Source organism: Taudactylus pleione, unplaced genomic scaffold (assembly GCF_031769625.1).
Source record: "Taudactylus pleione unplaced genomic scaffold, aTauple2 ptg000061l, whole genome shotgun sequence".
Classification (NCBI taxonomy): domain Eukaryota; kingdom Metazoa; phylum Chordata; class Amphibia; order Anura; family Myobatrachidae; genus Taudactylus; species Taudactylus pleione.
In genome coordinates, this window is record NW_028284463.1 from 20,618,239 (window position 1) to 20,643,291 (window position 25,053).

At 46.8% G+C, this 25,053-nt stretch overlaps 1 protein-coding gene across 1 annotated transcript in view; it reads left to right on the forward strand.

The window, feature by feature from the left end:
• Positions 1-455: 455 nt before the first annotated feature.
• LOC148535137 (uncharacterized) overlaps positions 456-25,053 on the forward strand; it is a 53,873-nt gene continuing 29,275 nt past the window's right edge. The window contains exons 1-8 of the mRNA XM_088464817.1: positions 456-612; positions 3,503-3,655; positions 6,249-6,372; positions 6,458-6,551; positions 9,758-9,908; positions 17,897-18,071; positions 19,976-20,101; positions 20,386-20,448. Of these exons, the coding sequence (XP_088320943.1) occupies positions 3,508-3,655; positions 6,249-6,372; positions 6,458-6,551; positions 9,758-9,908; positions 17,897-18,071; positions 19,976-20,101; positions 20,386-20,448 (881 nt within the window). The 5' untranslated portion in view covers positions 456-612; positions 3,503-3,507. The remainder of the gene's footprint in view (positions 613-3,502; positions 3,656-6,248; positions 6,373-6,457; positions 6,552-9,757; positions 9,909-17,896; positions 18,072-19,975; positions 20,102-20,385; positions 20,449-25,053) is intronic.

The window sequence follows — 25,053 nt, forward strand, 5'->3', positions numbered from 1 at the left end:
AGGTGTGATGTCCCCTTCCAACAGGTGTGATGTCACCTTCCACCATGTGTGATATCATGTCTCCTTCCAGCATGAGTGATGTCCCCTTTCAACATGTGTGACGTCACCTAATTGTAGCATGTATGTTACCTTCCAGCGTGTGTGACGTCACCTTCAAGCATGTGTGATGTCTCCTTCCAGCATGTGTGATGTCCCTTCCAACAGGTGTGATGTCACCTTCCACCATGTGTGATGTCACCTTCAAGCATGTGTGATATCATGTCTCCTTCCAGCATGTGTGATGTCCTCTCCCAACATGTGTGACGTCCCCTTCAAGCATGCATGACGTCACCTACTTCTAGCATATGTGACGTGAGAGTGTCAGGGAACATACATGATGCGGCTATACAGTGCGTCAGTGAGCACAGGAGCCGGGGCAGAGGCCGGGTAGTGGTACTCTGACAACTAGGGGTACCACTCTCTCAGCCCTGCATTCGTTGCCACGGCAACAGAGCGGAAGTGCGTCACCGCCAGGGAAACGGAAGCTGCTGTGGGCGGCGCGCGAAGTTTTAGTTGAACTCGGTGGCGGGGAGAGACATCCAACCGGGAGAGGGAGGGTACGGAGCCCGGGAGGTGAGAACTCCGCCGCACCCCTAATATATACATGCGTCTTACATACATGACACGTCCTCCATGTGTCGCACCACAAGTCCCAGCATGCCATACTACTAGTCAGCCGTCCAGCAGTTCCTCAAAATCTGTCTGATGTAAAATGTTAAAGTAGCCGCATGCTGGGACCACCATAAGCTGGTTATCACGGAGTGTGTATTATGTATGTGTATATATATATATATAAAATGGGATCAGCACTGCTCACTTTATAGTCCACAACAGATGTGCTGCTTACCAGTTATTTAGGTTTGTGTATTACACAATGATAGATAATAAGGCGTGTGTACATCTCTGGGGTAGAAGTGGACATTTCGGTCCTTTGAGAGACCTTTGTCAGGACAGTCCAGCAGGGAAAGGACCTTCTTGCTATTATCTTTGCTGGACTGTCCTGACATCGGTCTCTCAGAGGACCGAAATGTCCACTTCTACCCTAGAGATGTACATCTGAGTCAATACATTTGTTTTTGGCTCAAAAAACCTGGTGAGTGCACAGACATTAATAGTGACATCCAGCCTGGTGAGTGCACAGACATTAATCGTGACATCCAGCACTAATGTACCTTTACGATGTGGTAAGAGGGGCTCAGTGCCTTCCTATCTGAGTATGGGACCCCCACATGTGAATGTGAACGGCACTCTGAGGCTTCCAATAATTCAATAAATGCTGGTGGTTATTGTCAATCACATACAATCAGACAGGAGACACGTTCCCAGGAATGGTGATGATGAACACCAGCATTCACTGAATATTGCAAGCGTATGAGTGCCGCCTACACGGATTCTGTATGTGGCGCTCCAGGTCCATTAAGAGTTTCAAAGCTGTATTATTTAGATCAGTGTTTCAAAACAGATGCTTTATTCATCATGATCACAGTCATTGTTGTGATCCTGATGAATAAGTGTCTGCTTTGAAACGGTGATCTAAATACAGCTTTGAAACTTTTTATGGACCTGGAGCACTATTTTTTCAGTATATGCATTTGAACCTGTATCTAGTACCTGGCAGTTTTAGGACTATCTTATTTATTTATTCTATCTATCTATCTATCTATCTCATATCAGACACTGCACATAAGGAGACACTTTGCAATCATCTGCACACAGGTGAGGCCCCCTAATAGCTGCAGGGGCTTAACCCCCCTGGTGTCCACCTATGTTGGGAGCACACAGTTGCACACACCCTCTATGAGAAAGCCCTCTCTCCCTTTATTCCATGTCTGACTGCTGCGGTGTAGCCCTGATCAAGTCCCCTCAGTTGTGGACAAAACCAGTACAACTGTCTATATAGCTGTGTGTCAGTCCCTCCCAGGGGCCAAAGCATCCATCGTCACCCATTTTAAATAGCTAATTATATGTGATCACCCATTCTCTGACATATTGTCTTCTAGGCACATAGAGAAGTCCGCCTGCGCCCCAGCTACACATGGACAATATAGTGCCAACTTTCCAATTTCAACCCATGTGGATCGGTCAAATTAGATCAGGTCTGGTCACACACATGCAGACCTGCCAATCAAATGTACAAACATACTTGAAAATGATGCAATTAAGTAAGGACTCATTATTATTGGGCCTGCGGACTGCATTGGGACCACGCGCCTAAAGATGATCTTTCCAACCAGTCAACTAGTTGGCTGGTTGGAAAGAAGCTTTGGAAATGTTGGGGAGCAAATGGCAATCAGTAGATGCTCCCATACATTACCAGGTTTCTTTCCAACCAGCCAACTAGTTGACTGGTTGGAAAGATCATCTTTAGGTGTGTGAGCAGCTTATGATCAATACATGTGTGGCCGCATGAAATCTAAAGGGGCCTATCCATTAGACAACTTTTTGAACAATCCCACCAAAACCAGGAGATTTTGGTCGGATTGTTCTGGAATATGTCTAATGGTAGCCTGTAAGGACCAGCGATGCGCGTGCACACTGCGTCCTTGTTGACCCCGACTATCTGTGGAACATGCTGGTCAACCTGACGACGATCGTCAGGTTCCACATGTTCACAGATAGGAGGTCGGTCTCCTGCACTGAATGACGTTCAGTTCACGCCGTTCAGTGCGGGCACCGTTTTTCAGGTTGCCTAATGAAAAAAGCCCCTTATGGCTTCGGTAAGGCCAAACTACAACTAGCTATTTGGGATCATAAATTGTTTTGTGCAAGATGTTCCTCTCTTTTTCCTGATTTCCACATTGGTTCTTCCATGCTCAGAACTAAGGGCCTTATTCATAGATGTACTCAATGCTTATGTTTTCGCAGGTATCGATAAGCTGCACATGTGATTGTGTTGCAATGCGCATGTGTCAAGGTACATTACCGTAGTCACTCGCAGCAACTTTTTACTTGCAGTGTAATTGACAGGGAGCGATTGTGGGAGGTAACGGGGCCACGAATGCTGGTATGTCCTGACCATTTTCTGGGCTTGTCACAGCCTGCATCCGCGAACCCGTACGCAGTGAAAATGGCTCCAGCGTCTCAGTTTCCATGGCCATTCTGAGTAGCCGTAGAGTAGCTCAGGACTGTGATAACCGTATGATCTGCAATCAATGCTGCGTCTTGGTACGCAGATGTTTGAACTTGCAAAGCCGCAAGTGGGTGTTCCGATACAAATCCCGGCAGCTGAGACATTTTCATGTGTTCGCACAGCAGCTACGTACACACACACGCGCAGCGGCAGGCATTAGTGTACTCTGAATCGGGCCCCAAGTCCAATGACCGACCCAGGGGTGTTTTATGCTGGATAAAAATACATTTGACTCTTCATTTCCATATTCATGTCCATAGCACATAATGGACGTATACTACTAAATTTAGCTATTCTCAAAAACCTGTATATATATTTTCTTTTGGCCATCAGTCACAATGAGAACTGGCGGCGAGGCTCCCTGTGAGGAGAATGAGGCTCTTGAAGCAGCCCTTCCGGAAGTGAGCGTGATAGTAATTAGCGATGACGAAGGCGATGTGACATTGGGACTGGGTAACTCTGTGTTATTGATAGAAGATGCAGCTGGTAAGTAGTCAGAATAGTTTTATTTATTTTTAATAATGGGCAAATTTATGCTCGGTGCACTCTCTTTTCTTAAAACGTCACTGTTTTTAATAATGTTTGCATCTAATATAAAACTATAGTAAAATAAAATAACAATATATTAATTGTCGGTAGATATTGTGCCATTGAAATAAGGAACTGGGGTGGTTATAGGAAAATTCCAGTGTCTGTATTTGTGTTTATACACTATCCATCAAAAGTTTTACGACACCCCCAGTTTTCATTGTAATTTAAGAAATCCAGGTCCAGTGAATAACCTGAAATGGTACAAAGTTAAACAATAATAATAATAGTAATAAGAAATAATAATAAAAAAAAAAAAAAAAGTTTAGATTAGCAAAAACTGAAAAATAATCAGTTCTAGAAAGAGGCCTTTTCAAGTAGAGTGTTAAGAACATACAGTTCTGCAGCGATGGAAGCCTTGAAAGTTGATGCAGGCAATTCCTACAGGTGTCCTAACGTCTGATTACAAATCCTGTCTGTATAAAAGCAGATTTGGAACAGACTGTTGTTGCACCCTCTGAAGCATTATATGGACAGTATTGCACATGATGGCTATAAAAAAGACGGTTGGCAAAGGAGGACAGCTAGACCATTATAACCCATAAGTGTGTAGGGCTTTCCTTTAGAGAAATTCAAAGAAAGGGAAGGTGGCAGTGAGCACAGTTACCTACTCCATGAAAAGGCACTTGGAAGCTGGAGGAAGCTCTGACAGACCCAAAGATATCGGATGGGACCGATGTTTGGAGACATCGGATGGGACCGATGGTGGTAGGTAGGAACAAGTCTTAGTAGAATTAACAGACTGGAGTGCGGATGGAATTGGAGACTGGAGTACCCAGACTTGGGACTGGAACCGTTCAGATACAGAGTACCTGGGAGCTCTGCACAGAACCGGAACTTCAGCAGAAGCAACTACGTAGTGGCAGTGGGAGCCAGTCAGGAAATCCCCAGCGATTGGATGCTGCGAGCAGCTGGTTTGGGAGCAGTGATCTGAGTGAAGGAAGAGCGTCAGGTGACCCGAGTCCAACAAGGCTGTGTCTATTCTGTGGTTCTGAAGAGAACTGTGGCATGCAGCCTGTGTAACATCATGCTAAGGAGACATAGGGCCTGATTCAGACCCTGCCGCAAGCGCTGTGTGCTCGCAACCGTGTCGATGGTGGGCTAGTGCGCATGCGCACGACGGAGCCGGCTCCGTCGTGCGCGAGACCTGGATAGTGACGGGCACTCCGTCACTCCGGCTCTCACAACAAAGGGGGCGAGCTGTCGATGTTGAGTGACAGCTCGCCCCCTTTGGTGGGCGGGCCGGGGGAGTGGCTGCCCAAACGGAGGCGTTCCCATGTGAACGCCTCCGTTTGGGGGCGACCCTACTGACATCACGAGTGATGTCAGTGGGAGAGATTTCGGCTTTGTTAGAGCCGAAATCTCTCTGGGGCTTGCGGCAACTAGACCCTACCACAAGGGTCTCGTCGTAAGCCCGATGGTCTTGACCATCGTGACCATCTTCCTGGCCACTCGCCAGGAGGCCATTCCAAAAAAAAAAAAGACCGGCCCTGATTCCGATGCGAGCGCTCTGTCAGAGCGTCCTGCTCTGAATCAGGGCCATAGTGTTCACTCTAGGGCAAGGGCACTTCTGCGCTCTCGTGCCCGAAAAGGGGCGTGACCAACAAAAAGGGGGCATGTCTTGTGTCCCGTTTTCGTCACTCTTGGGGGCGTGCCTGGCACTTACGGACATTCCGGGCAGCCCCCAATCGTCGCGGTCACTGTGAATGGACACCGGGTGCATCCATTCACCGGCGGTGACCGCTGCTCTGCCGTTTACCCACCCGCGGGACACTGCGGCCCGCGGGTGGAGGACAGAACCCGCAGGCTGTTTCAGCGGGGCGCCGCGCTGGAGGGTAGGGTGCTTTCTGCCCTTCAGAAATAGGGCATGGCGTGGCGCCCCGCTGGAACAACCTAGCGGGAACGCTAGAGACACGCTGTGAGCAAGGGGCTGCGGGGTGCCATCTCCACACTCGCAGCGGCAAGTGGGGAGTTTGACGGGTGGTACACCTGTAAAACTGTAATGTAGGTGTCCTAAGGCGAGCTCAGGGAGGATACAAACTTCCCGTGGGCAGGAACAGCACAGACAGACCTCGGTACCAGCAGGGAGCGACGTGCAGCATGAGTGGACCTCTGTGCTATTCGAGAGTGATGCACAACGCGAACGGACGTCAGTGCTAGCCGGGAAAGACACCGGAGAGGTAAAAAGGTAGTTTTTAGAGTTTGGAGCATGACCGTTTGGTTGCCACTGTAGGAGGAATGCCACGCGGGTGTTCAGCGGCTACATCTGCAGAAGGTGGCTACTCTGAGTCAGGCGTTTATGAAAATGGTTCTGTGATTATTTAATCTGCAATTGTTTGTGTTAAATGCTTTAATGTCAGAGTACATTGAGGTATCAAACTGCATACAATTCAATAACAACTTTTGACCATTAGTGTATGTATATTAATATGTTCATCATATATCAAATAGGCTTCTTGTAAAGTCCTATGTTTCCTATTGATACTCACAGATGGCTCGCTTGTGGAAGAGAAGAAGGCCTTAGAAGTGCTGGATGAGGAACTTGCCATTACCTTCAGCAAGAGAGCCCGTGTGATGCCGCACGCCAGATACGATTGCTCTACGCACCCTTTTGCGTAAGGAGAAAACAATATGAGGAGAGTATTGTACAGCCATGGTGTGGTAATGGCTGTAACTGTGCAATGTTTCTGTCTCTTCCAGACGCTTTGAGCAAGAGACACAGGTCCCAATGGAAGAGAATGCCAGCTTCTGTGCCGAGTGCTACTGCTACTTATGTGACAAACCTGCTTCCGAGGTAAAGCTAATCTTACCCATAGCTGCTGCGTTGTTTTATGTGCTTGTGCTGTGGATAGAATTATTACAGTCAGGTGCATAAATATTGGGACATTGACAGAACTTTCATATTTTGGCCTCTATTCACCACCACAATGGCTTTGAAATGAAACAAACAAGATGTGCTTTACCTGCAGACTTTCAGATTTAATTTGAGGGTAATTACATCCAAATCAGGTGAACGGTGTAGGAATTACAACGGTTTCTATATGTGCCTCCCACTTTTTAAGGGGCCAAAAGTAATGGGACAAACTAAACAATCCTAAATCTAACTTTCATTTTTTAATACTTTGTTGCAAATCCTTTGCAGGCAATTACAGCCTGAAGTCTGGAACGCATAGACATCACCAGACGCTGGGTTTCATCCCTGGTGATGTTCTGCCAGGCCTCTACTGCAAATGTCTTCAGTTCCTGCTTGTACTTGGGGCATTTTCCCTTCGGTTTTGTCTTCATCAAGTGAAATGCATGCTCAATCGGATTCAGGTCAGGGGATTGACTTGGCCATTGCATAACATTCCACTTTTTAGCCTTAAAAAACTCTTTGCTTGCTTTTGCAGTATGCTGCGGGTCATTGTCCATCTGCGCTGTGAAGCGCCATCCAATGAGTTCTGAAGCATTTGACTGAATATGAGCATATAATATTGCCCGAAACACTTCAGAATTCATTCTGCTGCTTTTGTCAGCAGTCACATCATCAATAAATACAAGGGAACCAGTTCCACTGGCAGCCATACATGCCCACGCCATGACACTACCACCACCATGCTTCACCGATGAGTTGGTATGTTTTGGATCATGAGCAGTTGCTTTCCTTCTCCATACTCTTCTCTTGCCATCACTCTGGTACAAGTTGATCTTTGTCTCATCTGTCCATAGGATGTTGTTCCAGAACTGTAATGGCTTTTTTAGATGTTGTTTGGCAAACTCTAATCTGGTCTTCCTGTTTTTGAGGCTCACCAATGGTTTACATCTTGTGGTGAACCCTCTATATTGACTCTTGTGAAGTCTTCTCTTGATTGTTTACTTTGACACATATACACCTACCTCCTGGAGAGTGTTCTTGATTTGGCCAACTGTTGTGAAGGGGTTTTTCTTCACCAGGGAAATAATTCTTCTGTCATCCACCACAGTTGTTTTCCGTGGTCTTCCGGGTCTTTTGGTGTTGCTGAGCTCTCCGGTGCGTTCTTTCTTTTTAAGAATGTTCCAAACAGTTGATTTGGCCACACCTAATGTTTTTGCTATCTCTCTGATGGATTTGTTTTGATTTTTCAGCCTAATGATGGCTTGCTTCACTGATAGTTAAAGCTCTTTGGATCTCATATTGAGAGTCGACAGCAACTGATTCCAAATGCAAATGTCACGCCTAGAATCAACTCCAGACCTTTTACCTGCTTGCTTGATAATGAAATAACGAGGGAATAGCCCCCACCTATCCATGAAATAGCTTTTGAGTTGATAGTCCCATTACTTTTGGCCCCTTAAAAAGTGGGATGCACATATAGAAACCGTTGTAATTCCTACACCGTTCACCTGATTTGGATGTAATTATCCTCAAATTAAATCTGAAAGTCTGCAGTTAAAGCACATCTTGTTTGTTAAATTTCAAAGCCATTGTGGTGAATAGAGGCCAAAATATAAAAATTCTGTCAATGTCCCAATATTTATCCACTTGACTGTATATAGAGGGAGAGAAGGCTGATGGGAGAGACTGAAGCTGTCAGTTAGGACATTGCTGCACCAGGGAATTAAAGAGCTGTAGGGTCCCAGGTATTACAGGGGCACAGCCAAGCCCTGTTTGGAATACTGGGGCCCTCTGTAGGTGCTGCATGATCTGCTAAAAGGGGCGTGGGCACGCTGTCTTTGGGGGTGTGCCCAAATCATCGTACCCCCTTTTCCTTTAGGTGGGCATATTCCCAAGAACAGCAGTACTGTCTGTACCACCGCTCTGTGCACTTCATAGGGGAAGAGACTGACAACCTCAATCAAGGGATAGAACTCTCCCAATGCCTCCTGGGGTGTTGTAATATAGCCCGCTCCTGGGTGTCTCTCTTTTGAGAGCATCGAAAAAGAAAAAGATTTTACGGGAAGTTCAAAAACAATCCCTTTCCTGTTTGTTGATATAACACAGTATATCTATATAGAACCGTGTTCAATTTGAGTGGACCCGCGATACTTTTCCGCCTCCCGGACTTTTCGCCTACATTGCGTGTTTTGCAGGAGAAAAAGTGTCGCCCGCGTATCCCCGTATTCAATTTGAAAGTATGCGAAAACGGGACCCGGCGAATCTTAAACAAGCGGAAAGTACTGTCAGATTTGGGCAAATCAGCCTGACACCTCCCAAAAGATGCTCTAACATGGGGGTTCCCTATGGTACCCCCCGATTTGGCTTGCTGAAGGTATTTGTTGTTTTTAAACGGCCTCAATAGCTGCTAAATAGCGTTTTTGTATAAGTGGTGCAGAATACTATTCTGAAGGTTTTTGCAGAAAATAATTTATCCCAGCAAATTTGGGGTACTTGATAATGGGGAGGCCAGCATATTTAAAAGTTGCTAAACGAAAGTTTTAAAAACCGTGAAGAATCCACCAGCCGCAAGCATCTGCAATGAAAAAAAAACACCTGGGGCATACTTGGGGACCCCCCCCCACCCAGAGTCTAGTTCGCTAGTTTTTAACTTTGTCCCCCAACTTTTTTTTTTTTTCGCCCCAAAATTGAAAGTGATTTTTGAGGTGTTTTTAAGTTGTTGTTTTTTTTCTAAACTTGACAGTTTACCTTTAGGGGACTGTCTTAAGGCTGCAGGGGGGTTCCCGCAATGTTGTACCCCAAAACCCCAATTCTGCACTTTTTTCCGCTTGCTATTCATAGGCGAAACTTTTTTCACCTATTACATTTCATTGAGGCGGAAAGTCTTTCAAATTGAATACGGGCCATAGATGGAAAAAGATCAGGTTTGTGTAACTTATAGCTGGTGGGGAAACCACACTGGTCTTCAGGGTTCCCTCCTCATGCTGATAGAACGGAAATGCCACAGGTTATGTCGCTGTTTGCCCTCAGCCGCCTGTGCACCAGTTTTCATAAGCCGCCTATTACTTTATACTGTATATTATAACGGCACTTTAATTTCTCCCATCCTCTGTAATGGCTCTTACACCACTTTCTTTCCCCGTTAGTGTTCGCACTGGACAAACCTCTCCAACTGCCATTGCAATGCCCACAACAAGAGCAAGTTCTGGAAACGGCAGAGAGACAACGCTCTGGTTGGAGTGCTGACCATGTTTAACCTGGACCTTACGGAGATAGACAGCGAGCTTAGAGAAGCAGGTGTGTACAGTCTACTTATTGCTTTCACTCATTTGGTAAATGCGTGCGCAATAGGAGTAATAGCGTTTGATATAAGCAAAAAGCCGAAAACTCTTAATTCCAGATCAATCATTGAGACGGAATATTGAACCATCTAGATCAGGGGTCAAGGAACTTTTTTACCTTTTACCCCAAATTATATTAAGATACGCCGACATTACCCCCTTGATTTGAAAGGAAGGAAATCATATAGTAGTGCCCCCATATAATGCCCCTGTAGCAGTGCCCCTATATAATGCCCCTGTAGCAAGTGCAGACTGACGATGACTTGTAGTGAGCGGCCGCATATGCCTCTGATGCTTAGCGTACGTGCGGAAATGCGCTATGTTTATCAGCACTTTGTTTATTATTATAGTATCAAGGGGATAAAACTGAGAAATAAGTACAGACTAATGTAGACAGTATAAATTCATAGACATTATTACAGAGAGCAGCTAGAATAATTACGTGGAAACGAGAACGCTGGTTTGAGCTTAGTCTAAAGGGGATATGGGTGGATGCAATGGGGGAGATGGTGAAGCAGTATCGGGAAAACTGGGGATGAGGCTGGAGATGTAGTGAGGGGATGAGGCAGTAATAATTAGCAGTAGGGAGTGTGTGAGGGGATGAGGCAGTAATCATTAGCAGTAGGGAGTGTGTGAGGGGATGAGGCAGTAATCATTAGCAGTAGGGAGTGTGTGAGGGGATGAGGCAGTAATCATTAGCAGTAGGGAGTGTGAGGGGATGAGGCAGTAATCATTAGCAGTAGGGAGTGTGTGAGGGGATGAGGCAGTAATCATTAGCAGTAGGGAGTGTGTGAGGGGATGAGGCAGTAATCATTAGCAGTAGGGAGTGTGTGAGGGGATGAGGCAGTAATCATTAGCAGTAGGGAGTGTGTGAGGGGATGAGGCAGTAATCATTAGCGGGAGGGAGTGTGTGAGGGGATGAGGCAGTAATCATTAGCAGTAGGGAGTGTGTGAGGGGATGAGGCAGTAATCATTAGCAGTAGGGAGTGTGTGAGGGGATGAGGCAGTAATCATTAGCGGGAGGGAGTGTGTGAGGGGATGAGGCAGTAATCATTAGCGGGAGGGTGTGTGAGGGGATGAGGCAGTAATCATTAGCGGGAGGGAGTGTGTGAGGGGATGAGGCAGTAATCATTAGCGGGAGGGAGTGTGTGAGGGGATGAGGCAGTAATCATTAGCGGGAGGGAGTGTGTGAGGGGATGAGGCAGTAATCATTAGCGGGAGGGAGTGTGTGAGGGGATGAGGCAGTAATCATTAGCAGTAGGGAGTGTGTGAGGGGATGAGGCAGTAATCATTAGCAGTAGGGAGTGTGTGAGGAGATGAGGCAGTAATCATTAGCAGTAGGGAGTGTGTGAGGGGATGAGGCAGTAATCATTAGCAGTAGGGAGTGTGTGAGGAGATGAGGCAGTAATCATTAGCAGTAGGGAGTGTGTGAGGGGATGAGGCAGTAATCATTAGCAGTAGGGAGTGTGTGAGGGGATGAGGCAGTAATCATTAGCAGTAGGGAGTGTGTGAGGGGATGAGGCAGTAATCATTAGCGGGAGGGAGTGTGTGAGGAGATGAGGCAGTAATCATTAGCAGTAGGGAGTGTGTGAGGAGATGAGGCAGTAATCATTAGCAGTAGGGAGTGTGTGAGGGGATGAGGCAGTAATCATTAGCAGTAGGGAGTGTGTGAGGGGATGAGGCAGTAATCATTAGCGGGAGGGAGTGTGTGAGGAGATGAGGCAGTAATCATTAGCAGTAGGGAGTGTGTGAGGAGATGAGGCAGTAATCATTAACAGTAGGGAGTGTGTGAGGGGATGAGGCAGTAATCATTAGCGGGAGGGAGTGTGTGAGGGGATGAGGCAGTAATCATTAGCGGGAGGGAGTGTGTGAGGAGATGAGGCTTTTTACCCCCATGGGGGTAAAAAGTTGGGGGGGGGTAGCGGACTGTGAGGAGAGCTTGGGAGCAGCCCACCTTCACCTAAAGCAGGTATGGGGAACCTTTTTTCTGCCGAGGGCCATTTTGATTATTCGCGGGCCCAGTGCAGGACACGCCCCCTCCATGTGATGTCACACGGGGGTGGGGCCACAATCGCCGGTGATTACACCAATGCCCGGAGCATTCTCCAGGGAGCTGTAAGGGCAGCAGTGTGACCATCTGAAGCTTTCTAAGACACTCCAGGTGGCACTGCTGCATAGATGCCATTCTAGGCACCCTATTAGCCAGATGAGGCCAGCAGAAAAAAAACTCAGAGCACCAGACCAAATGATTCCGGGGGCCTTATATGCCCCCCGGGCCTGAGGTTCCCCATCCCTGACCTAAAGTGAGGGAAAGGGGGGGCGTGATTTCAGGCCATGCCTCTCTCATGAGACCACAGCCTTATTTGGGCCGCACACCTGAGGCTTGCGCAGATGTACCCACTATCTTGATCGGCGCCCTGTCCGATCAAGACCATAGAATGAACACTAGCTTCCTCTGGGCTAGAACCATTAGAGTTGGTCTGACAGAAAGTAAAGTCAGTGGTTGGTATTGCTGCCTTCTACGGTAGTACTGGGATGTTGTTTCCGACTGTGACCCAGGTACTGTATACTGGTAATTTCTCTTGCAGCAAGGCTGGGGAACACTGGACCATGAGGGATTGTAGGTTGGGGCTGGAGCTGACACTTAATGAATTGTAGCTTTAAATCCTAAAATCCTCCCCCCTGCAATCCCATAATTCCAGTGTTCTTGAAGTGTCTGAGGAGTAGGGTACGTTGTAGGAGGGCTGCTGCGCAGCTCTTTATTGTAGCTTAGTTGTTTTCTATTTTTCTTTGCAATATTATGTTTATTTCTAGTTAGGATTGTCTGTGTGCTGTAGAAGTGCAGCGGCGGCATGGAACCAAGTTCAGTGCGCCAGCGGGGGGGGGGTTCGCTCGGCGGGGACCCCACCCTCACGGCACTCCGGTCTCCGTTGAGACCACCTGGGCCCGGGGACTGGCACACACTGTGACACATTTAGAGGGTGCTGGCTGCTGGTGCGGTCCCGAATGGCGGTGCAGGAGGAGCACGCATGCTTCAGGCTGCCCGGATCAGTCGGTCTGGACCGGAGTTTTCCCTGACACGGGGAAGTACTTGATGTCCCGGGAGAGTGAAGATTGGAGGGGGCAGCTCTCCCCCTCCAGCAGTGGCACAGTCAGTGGGGACAGCAGGGGATGCCAGGATGAGATGCCAGGATGAGTCCTGCATCTGCCGGGACTGTTGCATTCTCCTGCTCGGCATAAATCCTCTCCCTTGAAGGCTAAGTACCCTTGTTTTTGTATTAAGCTGCCTGTGTAACCCTGTTTTAATTCGCTAACAACTGGCTACCTGTTTTAATTACCACCAGTTAATTGAGTTTAGGTGCAACTGCTGTCAGATGTTACAGAAGCAAACTGACAACATGCATTGCTTCTTGACCTTTTGGCTAAGATCAAGTGTAGTATCCGTTTAATATCTGATACACCCCCTCTCTGAATCGCCACAGATTTATATACCCCCTCTATGTACACATAGATGGTGACTAATGGCATTGGACAATAACTGATGAAGTCAGGGTACGTCTACTGAAGAGGATCTATCCGCTACCCTGACAACACGGATGGTTGGCGTGGTTGCCTCGCCGCACTGCGGTGTGGGTTCGATTCCTGCTACAGCCCTAACAGTGTGGAGTTTGTATGCAGGATTTTTGCTGTAGTTTTGGCCGCTGTTTTCTCCTATGCGTGGGGTAACGAGCAGTTGCCCTAGGGGGCATGGACCTGGTGACGCCTAGGCATCTGGGGTGCTGCGTCCACTAGGGTAGGACCTGCGTGGTCTGGGGCTCTCAGCAGGTCGGTGTACTCCCTAGTGCAGCTCGTGGCACTTCACAGGTAGACCAAGTTCAGGCTTGGGTATTCCCTCATCTCTTTGTTCTCTCTATAGAGTTAAGTTCCCAGCCGAGGTATGTCTGGTTCGGTGTATTGCAGCGTCACAGCTTTTTTTTGGCAGGAATCCTCTGCTGTGCGAGGCGCAGGGCCCCATTAGCAGTTTCACAAAGGAAAGACCTTGCGCAGACTTGCTCTGTCCCGAAGGAATAGGACCTGCTGTCTTTTCTGCCTCATTGGTGTTGCACACCACTCTGTTGGCGGTTTTTGTTATGAGTTCCCAAGCTGTTGTGCTGGTTGTGTCCAAGAGTTGGCGACGGAAAGTCATTACTTTCCCTTCTGCGAATATCCAGTCTCGTTGGGGAGGTTTAGGCAACACCGGTTTCGGAGAGCTCTGTTCCTTACACAGTTGCTTCCAGTGGATTGATTATCCAAAGGAAAGAACCTTCCACGGTAGCCGTTTAGAGACAGACAGACAGAGACACACACGCACCCCACCCCCTTCCTGGCCGGGGCTCAGTATCCAATGGGGATCCGCTAGCTATGGTTACTACTGCTGCCGACTTTCTTGTGGGGCTTCGTAGTGATTCGCCCTGGAATTCCCTTCTACATTGGCAGGACATGCGCGGCAAGCTCTGTGTGGGAGGCCAGGCGAAACTGGGCACAGGCAGCTTCCAAGTTGCCAGCTACAACCGCTTTGGCTTAAAGGGCCCTTTGGCTCTACTCTTCCCATACGCGTTCCTTGCCGCTTTGTTCCTTACACTATCAACAGTTCAGTATTGACTTTCTCTGTCAGTGGCTCATCTCTTGCGCTCGCTCATCTCTCTTGCGCTCGCTCATCTCTCTTGCGCTCGCTCATCTCGCTTGCGCTCGCTCATCTCGCTTGCGCTCGCTCATCTCTCGCTCGCTCATCTCTCGCTCGCTCATTTCTCGCTCTCGCATCAGGTACAGAAACTGGGGGTCTATCTACTTACTAGTTCTCAGGCCAACTGGCTAGTTCCAGCCGCTCTTGTCTATTCGTGCCGTGAGCACCAAAGGGTGGGTAGTTCAGATCGCATGAACTCTTTCCGATACGGGATCCACAGCATGGAGGCAAAGACCTCCTCGCTAGACGTCTGGAACGGGTGTTTTCAGTTTCCGTTTGAGGCAGGTTGTCCTACTTCCTCAATGGGTACATGACTCAGTTCCTTGTCTATTCCAGACCCTACCATTCGGTGGAGCCCTGGCTCCGTGTGCTTGCAACACAACAGTCAGTGCTGCCTCGCATAGTGCACACAGCAGGTATCACAATTTGGTCCTCTTCAGAGGTTCTGCTTGGGTTGGATATCTCTGCTTCAGAGTTTTGGACCTTCTCCGGCCGCTTATTTCAAGTACTTTCAGATCAGGGCTGTATCCCGAGTTTGCGAGGCCTTCCTTGCTTTCGTGTCTGCGTCTCCAGGTCTGGTGGTGGCATTCGACACCTCTCTCCAGTGGTGTTGTCATGCGGCAGACAGTGCTGGGACCCTACCAATCTTAGTCTTGGCGGTTATGTCGGTGCCTCGTTCATTAACCGTGCTGAACATTCGGTTGTTGAGCAAGTTGGTTTCCACCTGGAGACCATTCAGTACACCAGGTTCTACTTACGGGAATCCCAGTGTGTAATTCTCCAATCTTAACAGGGTTGCATGGCATCTCTCTAGTCTCTATTCCTATTCTGTATAGCTGCATCCGTCACACTCCATTGGTGAAGAGTTTCCGTTCTTCTCCTCCATGTCCACTCCTTGATCCTTCCAGACGGGCTCATGGTGGCCACGGCTGCGAGTCTCCTGGGCTGAGGTGCCGTGAAGTTGTTTTTCGACTCTGGGGCTTTGGGTCACCATCCACAACGGCTCGGCTGTTCGATGGGACTGACTGCAGTAGGTCGGACAACGACCCAGTGATGGCATAGGTACGTCTTCCGGCAGGCGAATGTGTGCGGCAGCGATACTGTAGTCTTTCCAGGGAGGAAGCCTTTGTTCCGTCTCTCTGTGGCGGTTATGCTGGTAGTGGTACATGGGACAGTGTACTACTTCAGCAGAATCACTTTTCTCCCAGGGCAGTGGTTTCTCTGTCATCTCCTCTCCTCGGAAGTGAGGCCTTTCACGTGGGGTTTTCAGGGTCTCGGCAAGTTTGCAAGGCTCCACAGTTTTGGATGGGATCCGGGTATCCGCTGGCTTCCGCAAATGGCTGCCTTGACTGTTCCGTTGAATATTTATCCAGAGCATCTGCTTCCGCAGTCCACACTGTTCCTTCACGTCTCCAGGGGCATTATGGCTTCCCAGGTAAGGGTAAACCTGGTGGCTCCAGTCTGGCTACGCTGGTCATGATACACTGTTGTTCGGCCGAGGCCAGTAGGCACAGGGTGGCGTCTTTCACTTCATCCAGACCCGATGCAACTAGGCTCTCTTTCTACCGGGGGACTTCATGAGTTGGTTTTCGCACCTGGCCTTCTGTGCCTGGGAGTGATAAAGCTGCAGGTCTTTCTCTCACGTTGTCTGTACTAGGCTGCAAGTTGTACTAGGCTGAGTCCCGTTTCCATCTTGCGTTTACCTCCGGAATTGGAAACTCTATCTCTTGTGGTGTAACCATTTAAGTTTTTGCCTCTCCCATTTTGTGGCCTACCTTATGAAGGGTTGGAAGGCCGGTTGCAGAGTTTGTCTCGTGACGTTACAGGTTTTGTCCCGGTCATTTTCTTTCCAGCTGTGTTGACTCTTCTTCCAAGGGTCCAGACTGTTTTTGCACAGTGTACTGCGTATTTGACACCATCTCATCCGCAGGTGGACCCGTGGATTCTTAATCTAGTCTCCCTGGCTCTCACACAGGTTCCATTGGAGTCGTTGCGTTCAATGGATCTTGGTAGTTGTCCTTCCTTATGGCTATTGCCTTCCCTCGTCATAGTTCCGTATTTGCTCGTCTTCCATGTAGATTGAGCGTTTCTCCGTACAAGTTTTACGATTCCAGCCGACATTGGTTTCGGATGTTGTCCTTCCGGTTATTCCTCCTTTGGCGAATTCCCGGGACTGGGATGATCTGGCTCTGCTAGTTGGGCTGAGCTCTGCAGATTTCCTTGGACACATCGTCTTTGGTACGCCGCACGGTTCTCTGTGGGTTATTATGACGCGTTTTATAACATGTTGGAACATGGTTGGCCGACTACTCAGCAGACCCTTGCACGTTGGTCCAGCTTGGTCATTACTCAAGCCTATTTTGGTGCAGGTTGACCGCCACCAGACCTGTTGTCAGCGCCTTCTGCTATGGCGACTCACATCTTTGGGCAACGCGACGCGGGACTTCAGAGCACAGGTTCATGGTGCGGCAATCTGGCCCCATGTCCGCACGGTTGCTCTTAATTATATTTGTTTTGTTTTTTTGCCTCGGCGGCACCCACTTTGGGCGTACAGTTCTCCGGTCAGGCAGCCTGAGCGTTCCCTCCCCTGGGGGCGGCTTTGGTACGTCCCATTGTCCAGTGTTCCCTAGCATTGTTGCAAGAGAAAATTAAGATTTTTGGTCAACTTACCGTTGAATCCTTTTCTCTTAAGCAGGCTGAGGAGCACTGCGATCCCTCCCTCCACGCTCAGTCGTGCGAGGTGTTTGGATCTTGACCAGTCTTTTCCCTACTGGTTTGTTTGGTTGTTTTCACAGTTTCACAGGGTTCCTGCTACTCCTCTGAACTCTTTTAAAGAAGTACTGGAATTGTGAGATTGCAGGGGGGAGGAGCTTAGAATTTAAAGCTACATTTCATTAAGTGCCAGCTCCAGCCCCAACCTACAATCCCCCCCCATGGTCCAGTGTTCCCCAGCCTGATTAAGAGAAAAGGATTCAACGGTAAGTTGACCAAAAAACCTATTTGTTTCCATATTCTTCAGACTTGTACACATATACCATAGACATATTTGGAGTTTTTTTGGCTTCTGTCTAAAGTTTCCCAATTTACTTGGTTTGTGTCTGTTCTAGGGAAATTAGATTGTAAGCTCCACTGGACAATCACTGAAGTGCTTGAATAAATGGTTTTATCTGCACCGTGGGAAATGTTTTGTGTCTCAAGCAAAATAATGTTGTTTTTGTCAGGAGACCGGTTGCAGAATTTCCTGTTGGAGCTATCACCAGCGTACCACACGTATTTGGAGGGCAAAGTAATGGCGCCTGACAGCGTATGGGAGTGCATGTGCCAGTGTCACAAGTCGAAGACAAAGTACAAGTGTAATAACTGCGTAATGAATCACACAGAATCCTGCATACACAAGTAATTACTAGTATTGTACATATTACCAGATGGATGTGTTATTCCTTAGCTGATATGCTTTCCGGGGATTCCCATTGTCCATAGCAACCAATAAGATTCTACTTCTCATTTATCTAACACCTTCTAGAAGATAATACCTGGAATCTGATTGGTTGCTATGGGCAACATCACTTCTTAATAGAACTCCCATCTTTTTACCCCTTTGGATGTATATAAAAACTCTTTACATGAATAGAATAACATTCGCTTGTCCGATTGTAGTGAGTCATATGAACTAATGTTTAGATGGGCTGCTCCCTCCAGTCCCATAAGTGAGCTCTATGCAGGGACTGAAGTTTCAGTGTGAATCCAAACAGACTTAGAATTTATATTTACAAACCAGGAGACTCCTGATGCATTTCATTATAGATAACTTCCCAAGGGATATGGTCTCCCTTCAGTTTAGTGGCCCACATGGAAATATCAATCAGTAGATGCACACTTGCAATAATTGAATAATCAACAATCATAATTTATCCCACAAAAAGGCTAATACATTTTAAAAACATTCCCATATAATAGGCCCTCTAGGCAGACCTATTCCTGCTTTTTAAATTAGTAATTCACTCCATGTTCCTAATATTTTATTATTCCTAATTGAATCCATCTGCCCTGAAATGGCTTTTGTTTCCTGTAGGTGCTTTTATATTTCCCTTGGTTTGGCTATTTATTAATTTTGCCTTCTGGAAGAACGGATATGACATCACATGCAATCTGTTAGTCGTAATTAAAGATTACTGGAAGTCATGTTTCGTCTTAAGGTCGACTCTCGATATTTGGAAGTGATGTTTTGTGTTGAAGCGGACTCCCTTCTTTAGGTGCTGCAAAGTTGTATATTAGTATTATAAATAGATATTAGACCCCGTTTTGGAGACATTATGATTGTTGGTTGGTCAATTATTGCAAATCTGCATCTGTTGGTTACATCCCATAGAAAGTCATTTACAGTGAAACGCGTTAGTTACCTGTTAGTAGGAGCTGATTGGAAGTCTGTTTGACGCCACCTTGGAACTGCAGTCACCGCTGAGAGCTCACTTTCGAGACTGAATGTAGAGAAATGCCTGAACCTCTAGTTCGTAGGACTGACTTCAATCAGATAAGCAAATGTGTGACTTTATTAATGTAGGTTGTTTTTATGTATGTATGTCATTTCTCAGTCTTCATACTATGGTGTTATGGGCAATCATCCTGTTATTGATGTGGGTATCTTACAGAGCGATCCTGTCAATATCCTGATAGTCGGGATGCCGGCACCAGTATCTCGACACCTGTCAGAATCCCGTTGCCGGCATCCCCGCAGTAAGTACTGCGGTTAGGGGTAGGGTTAGGCACCGCCATCCCGTACCCAACCCATTACAGAGACCCACCTTAAAGTCATCCATTTGGTCACAGCTGTGAAGAGGGAAATTTACCTTCAGGGTACAAAGAAGCTGGATGCTTACTGATATGAAGTACGCAGAATAGCTCACATAACACAACGTCCATGTGCTAAAAGTTACTACACTTAGTGCTTTCCTTCTTAAATACAGCAGCTTACATTCTGTCACTATGTTTGGGATTAACAGCCGTCTCTTTTCTGAGAAACGTATTAATAACCTAAATGAGAGGGCTGTGTAAATGTTTTCTTCACCTGCAATCTGCAGTCTTTATTGTGACTTATGGTGAGAAGTTCTGTGTGAAATGTCAGTGCTACAGCGCCACCATGTGGTAATTAATGGTATGCTAAAGTTTGAAATACAGAGACCATAAATTAAAGTGTTTTTTATTTTTAAGGTTAAGAAGATCCTTTCACATGACAGGTTCACTTCATTCATAGCTGACTGTCAGATACTTAATTCTCTCACTATATTTTGTTTCCCTTGCAGTTACCATGCAGTGCACAATCTGGTAACTGAGTATTTAAACAAGGCAGAGTTTGAAAGTCCAAAGACCATTGCTGTGATGCTGCTTGGTGTAGCCAAGGAACTGGTCTCTCAGAAGCCACTGACTAAGTAAGTGTGTCTGGCGGGATCGATGGTCTCTGGTTATTTGGGTTACTTTCTACATGTTGTTCGGCAGTTAGATGTTTCTAAACATTACCTGTGATAACTTCCAGCTGCCTGGGCACAGGCTCTCCCATCCTGTTCTACTAGTTTGCGCTAAGAGTTTCATTAGCCAACAGTAAAATGTTTCAGAACACTGACCTGCATTGAGGTCTGAAGTAGAATTGTTCCAATCTAATTTAAACTTTTTCTTTTTTTTTTCTCCCCCCCCCCCCCCCCCCCCCAATTAATAGCCAGATTGTGTTAAAGGATCCGAAAGCAAATTGTAAAGAAGCCACTGTACTGCTAATGACAAGGTATGTCGGACAGCGTAGTTCCCCCTGGGCTTAGCCAGTGTACGTGTGTTTGTGGCAGACGGCAGGGTATAACAGATGTCTTTGAAGCCAGGAGTTTTGGAAGATGAAATTCTTTGTACACAGGCCGAGTTCATGCTGAATGATTGGCAATTACTGCATGGCGCTTCTTTATGGCTATATGGCATTTTCGCATTGTGCTTTTTCATTTATCTAATAATATACCCCGAATTTAGCATGTGCCACAATTCTGATTGCAAACTAGAGATCTAGATCATTGGACCGACCACTGCAGGGTATGCAGCAGTTGTATTGCATTGGCACAGGGGGGTAGGGGGAATGTTCCACCAGCTTATCTTATTTTTGGATCTTGATGAATGGCCCTGATATTTAATTTATACAAAAGTATGTTGATATGTTAATTTACACCTGCTTTTATATAAATTAAGTAATGATGATTAGACGCCTCAATTTAAAATAAACATAATTGGGATTTCCACATTTTCCTAGTTCATCCAATGGGAGAGAATGGAACTTGGGGATTTAGAGGCTCAGCCAGGGATTTGGCACTTTTAATTAAAAAAAAATATAAAATAATAAAAAGAATGGTATGAAACTCCTCCCTCTCCTATAACCCCGTCCTACTCTGCTGTAAGCTGCCTCGGTTTTAAATGTGTGGGTTTTTTTTTTTTTAATGTTGATCGCAGCAGCAATTGTCTGGGGGATCCACACATCCTTCAAGAGAGGTCACTGATGCTGCAGGTGGTCATCAGGAGACTCCCATGCTGCTGCCACCCCATTGTGTACTCTCCTGGCTGGTGTAGTAGTTAGGGTCAACCACTGACGACAGAGTGGGCCTTAATAGACCTGCATAGCCTCTGGTGTTTGGAAGGTAGTACAGGTGGAGGTCGATGGGTGTGGGTTACTTCCCCCAGACTTCCGCTTGTGTCGGTTGTCATCGCAGGCTTGCTTTCTCTTCTATGATTGCCGATGTCCTTGGTTTATTTCCTTTTGAGCTGAAGTACAGGTGAGAGTCAGCCAATAAGTGCAGTTCTCGGTTTCTCCTGGTGCACAGCATACAGGAAAACCGGCTTCCATGCCCTCAGAAGAAGTTTGCATGACGGGCAATTTGCCTTCCTTTCGTGAACCTGTGTTGGGTTCCTTTCTGCCCCTGGGGTCAATGGTTCACTCTTACTGCAGGTGGCTGGGTGGAGGACATTCTAAAACAGAGATGTATCCCAGATCTCCACCTGGGTATTTATCATCATTGGCTTTTCTGGAGTGCAAGCAACAGAATAAGCTCTGCTGGAAGCCAATCGTTCATTAATTAGCTCAAGGGTTGGAAGAGCAGAATGGAACTTTGACCAGAATAAGATGGACACTTTCTTCCCACTTTCAACCTCAAGACTGAACACCCAGGGTTCAAGATGGAACCTGAGCTTTTTGATAAATGTCATGGAACAGAACAAGTTCACAGTCTCCATGACAGTCCATGATACTTGCATGAAAAGTAATGTACTAAAGGTCACCAGTATCTCCTCAGGTGATCGGTTCTATACCAACATTTCCAATTCCAGGCTCTTCCTTTCTGCCTGGGGAAGGCTCTGTGAGCTCACAAAGTCCATGGCTGCTCTGTTGAGAGCGAGGAACCTATTTTATGGATGATCTTTTGCTTGCTTTAGGCACTTTTGAGGCCCATGGGTGGGTCAACTATCAGAAATCTAGGTCCTACCCAGAGGCTTGACTTTGTGGGGCTTTTGTTCGACACCCAAAAGCAGCGCAGACTTGTTACACAGACTAGTGTTCTCTTTGTTCTCAAACTTTCAAGGCCATGCAATTTACAATATTATGGGTGTAAAGAGATCAAGCTCATATCAAAATGTAACATGTCACAGCATCACTTGACCAAGGAGCAGTCAGTCGTTCCTCTGGTGGATGGGTCTCGACAGCCTCAGCCAGGACCATCCCTTTGCCATATGGTAATGGACAATTGGGGCGATGTATGTCTGCCTTTAGGGCTGGGGAGCTGTCACTCTTTATCAGTCTCAGTGACTTTAGTGTCCAGTTGAAGCAAAGCTTGCGATTATTAGGGGAATTCAATATGGGAGCGAAAACATAGTTTTTGCGATGTTTTCGCACCTATGACGTGATTATCGCAGGTTTTGCTTTTACACTGTATTCAATTTCAAAGACTTTTCGCAGGTTCAAAAAGTCTTTGGAAAAAAAGGGGGATAACTTTTCACCACTGAATAGGTGGCGAAAAAAAGTGCAGAATTGGGGTTTAGGGGTGCAGGCTTAAAAAAAATAGCCTGCACCCCTGAGAATGACATTTAAAAGATAACTGTGTCAAAAAAAGTTGAAAAAAAAAATAGGATTTAACAATAGGGAAATAGGTTCAGGGCTATTCTGCATGTATGCGGCAGGTGTTTTCTAGAATAGAATTATAGCGGCAGGTGCATAGTTGCAGAATTTTTAAAAACTTACTTTAGGGACATAAAAATATGCTAGTACCCATTTTCATGTACCCCAAATTTGATGGGACCACTTAAAAAAACGAAAAAAATAACCTAAGTGCTCTTCTGCTTCACTTCTTCAATGTTGGGAAAAAAACACCTGCTGCGGCTATTTAAATCCCCGACTTTTATTTGCAGGCTTAAACTCGGGTACCCATAGTGATCCCCCATGTTTTTACAACTTTAGGGGGGGTCCTACAATTTTTTTTAAGGAAAATTTTGTAACTTTACGCAAATCCCACTTCGCTAGGTCCCGTTTTCGTTAGTTTCATATTGAATACGGGGATAAGCGGGCGCGCGCCCGATACTTTATCCCAGGTAAAAGCTCTGATATGAAACGTAAACTTCGACAGCGAAGTTTACGTTTCATATTGAATTCCCCTCTATATGTCATAGAATTAAAAGTGTTTTTAAACGCCCTAGTCTGTGATCATCTGGTGTAACGAGAAATCCCATAAGGATTCAGTCAACCGATGACACTGCGATAGAATGCATCAACTGCGATTTAGATGTTCCATCAAGTGTCAAAGTTTTCATGTGTTCTCAAGATGGTAAACGAGACGGGGTCCAGGCGCTTTTGGTAGGAACAGACTTGCCAAAACGTTCCTGGTGCACAGATATTGTCATATTGTCTTCCCCTAAGGCAGGAGGGAATGGGATTGTATTATCGGCGGCTGTTTAGCTGCCGGTTCAAATCCTGACAAGGAGAGTCCGACAGGATGAAATCCCGACAGGCTGAGGTAAGTACTCTACCCCCTCCTTACCCTAACCCGCCTTTAGGAATGCCTAACACTAACCCCCCCCCCAGTTCCCTAAACCTAATCCTCACAGGGGAGGGGGGTTCAGGGTGCCTAACCCTCCCCGGGGGGTGCCTAAGTCCCCCCGGGTCGCCCTAACCTCCCCCCCCCCCCACGCGGCTAACAGAACGGGCGGCTGTACTTGCCTTGATCAGGCCCGCGGCGTTCTGTACTCCGGCGTCGGAATTATGATAGGCATCGGTATCTTGACGCCCGTCATAACTCCTTAGCCGGCGTCGGGATCGTGAACAATAGCCTTATAACTACATCCGGACAGGAGACATTTTCCACCTGGTGATTTCCATACACTGTTGTGTAGGGCTCACTGCTAGAAAGGCTACTTATATTTGGTGTGAGATGTTTTTCACTAACTACTTATTTTTGCAGGACGGATTGGATAATTGAGTTTTTTTAATGGTTATTTCTGCCTCCTCTCAGAATAAGGTGGCACTTTTACTGGACATGCAGACTTTTATTTTTTTGCAATGCATGCAGCACGCGCAACATTCTGCTCCACAAAAGCTGTCTGTCCCCCCCCCCCCCCCCCCCCCGAGCTCTCCTTATTACACCTGTGTTACGGTTTGACAGGGGTGCCGCCCCAGTCAGACCCCCCACTAGCAGCACCTTCCTGATTTGAATTTATTCTTGACTAATTTACAGCAACCTCCTTTCGCACCTTTTGGATTAAGTGAAGTTGAAGTTTCTTACAATAATATAAAAAAAAAAATCTGCTTCTTCTGGTTCTCTGGATAGTGGAGTGTGGGAGCCATGGTCTCTGGCTTACATATGCCATGTTTCAGAGCTTTTCTCGGACAAAACCCATATTCAGCCTAAGGTGGTATCTACTGTAAGTTCTACGTAAATCCAGGATATTGACGTAGATTCTCACCTAGTGATCGGTCTGCCTCTAATGATAAGGTGTAATAAACTCTTCTCTCTAACGTGGAGCTGACCCTCTCATCCCATTCTCTATTGATCCGGACTTTCCTCCTGGCCTTTCTTTCTTTCTTTTTTTCTCTTGGTGACTTTGCAATGACCTCATTAAGGCTCGAAGCAGAGGTGGCGGTAAAAGCGCCTGCTCCTGCGTCTATTGGCGGTCGCTCGTCTGCAACCTTATTTGAATGCTGCTCTCTGTGTGCGCTAAGACACCTCCCTCGGTGATCACGCTGAATGAAAAAAAAAAAAATGGGTCCCAGTTTTAAAAAATTGGGGTCCTACTCCACAGTTTCCGGGTATTTTGCACTGAGACTGACATGGGGAGATAGGGAACATAGAGTGTAAGCTCCACTGGGTCAGGG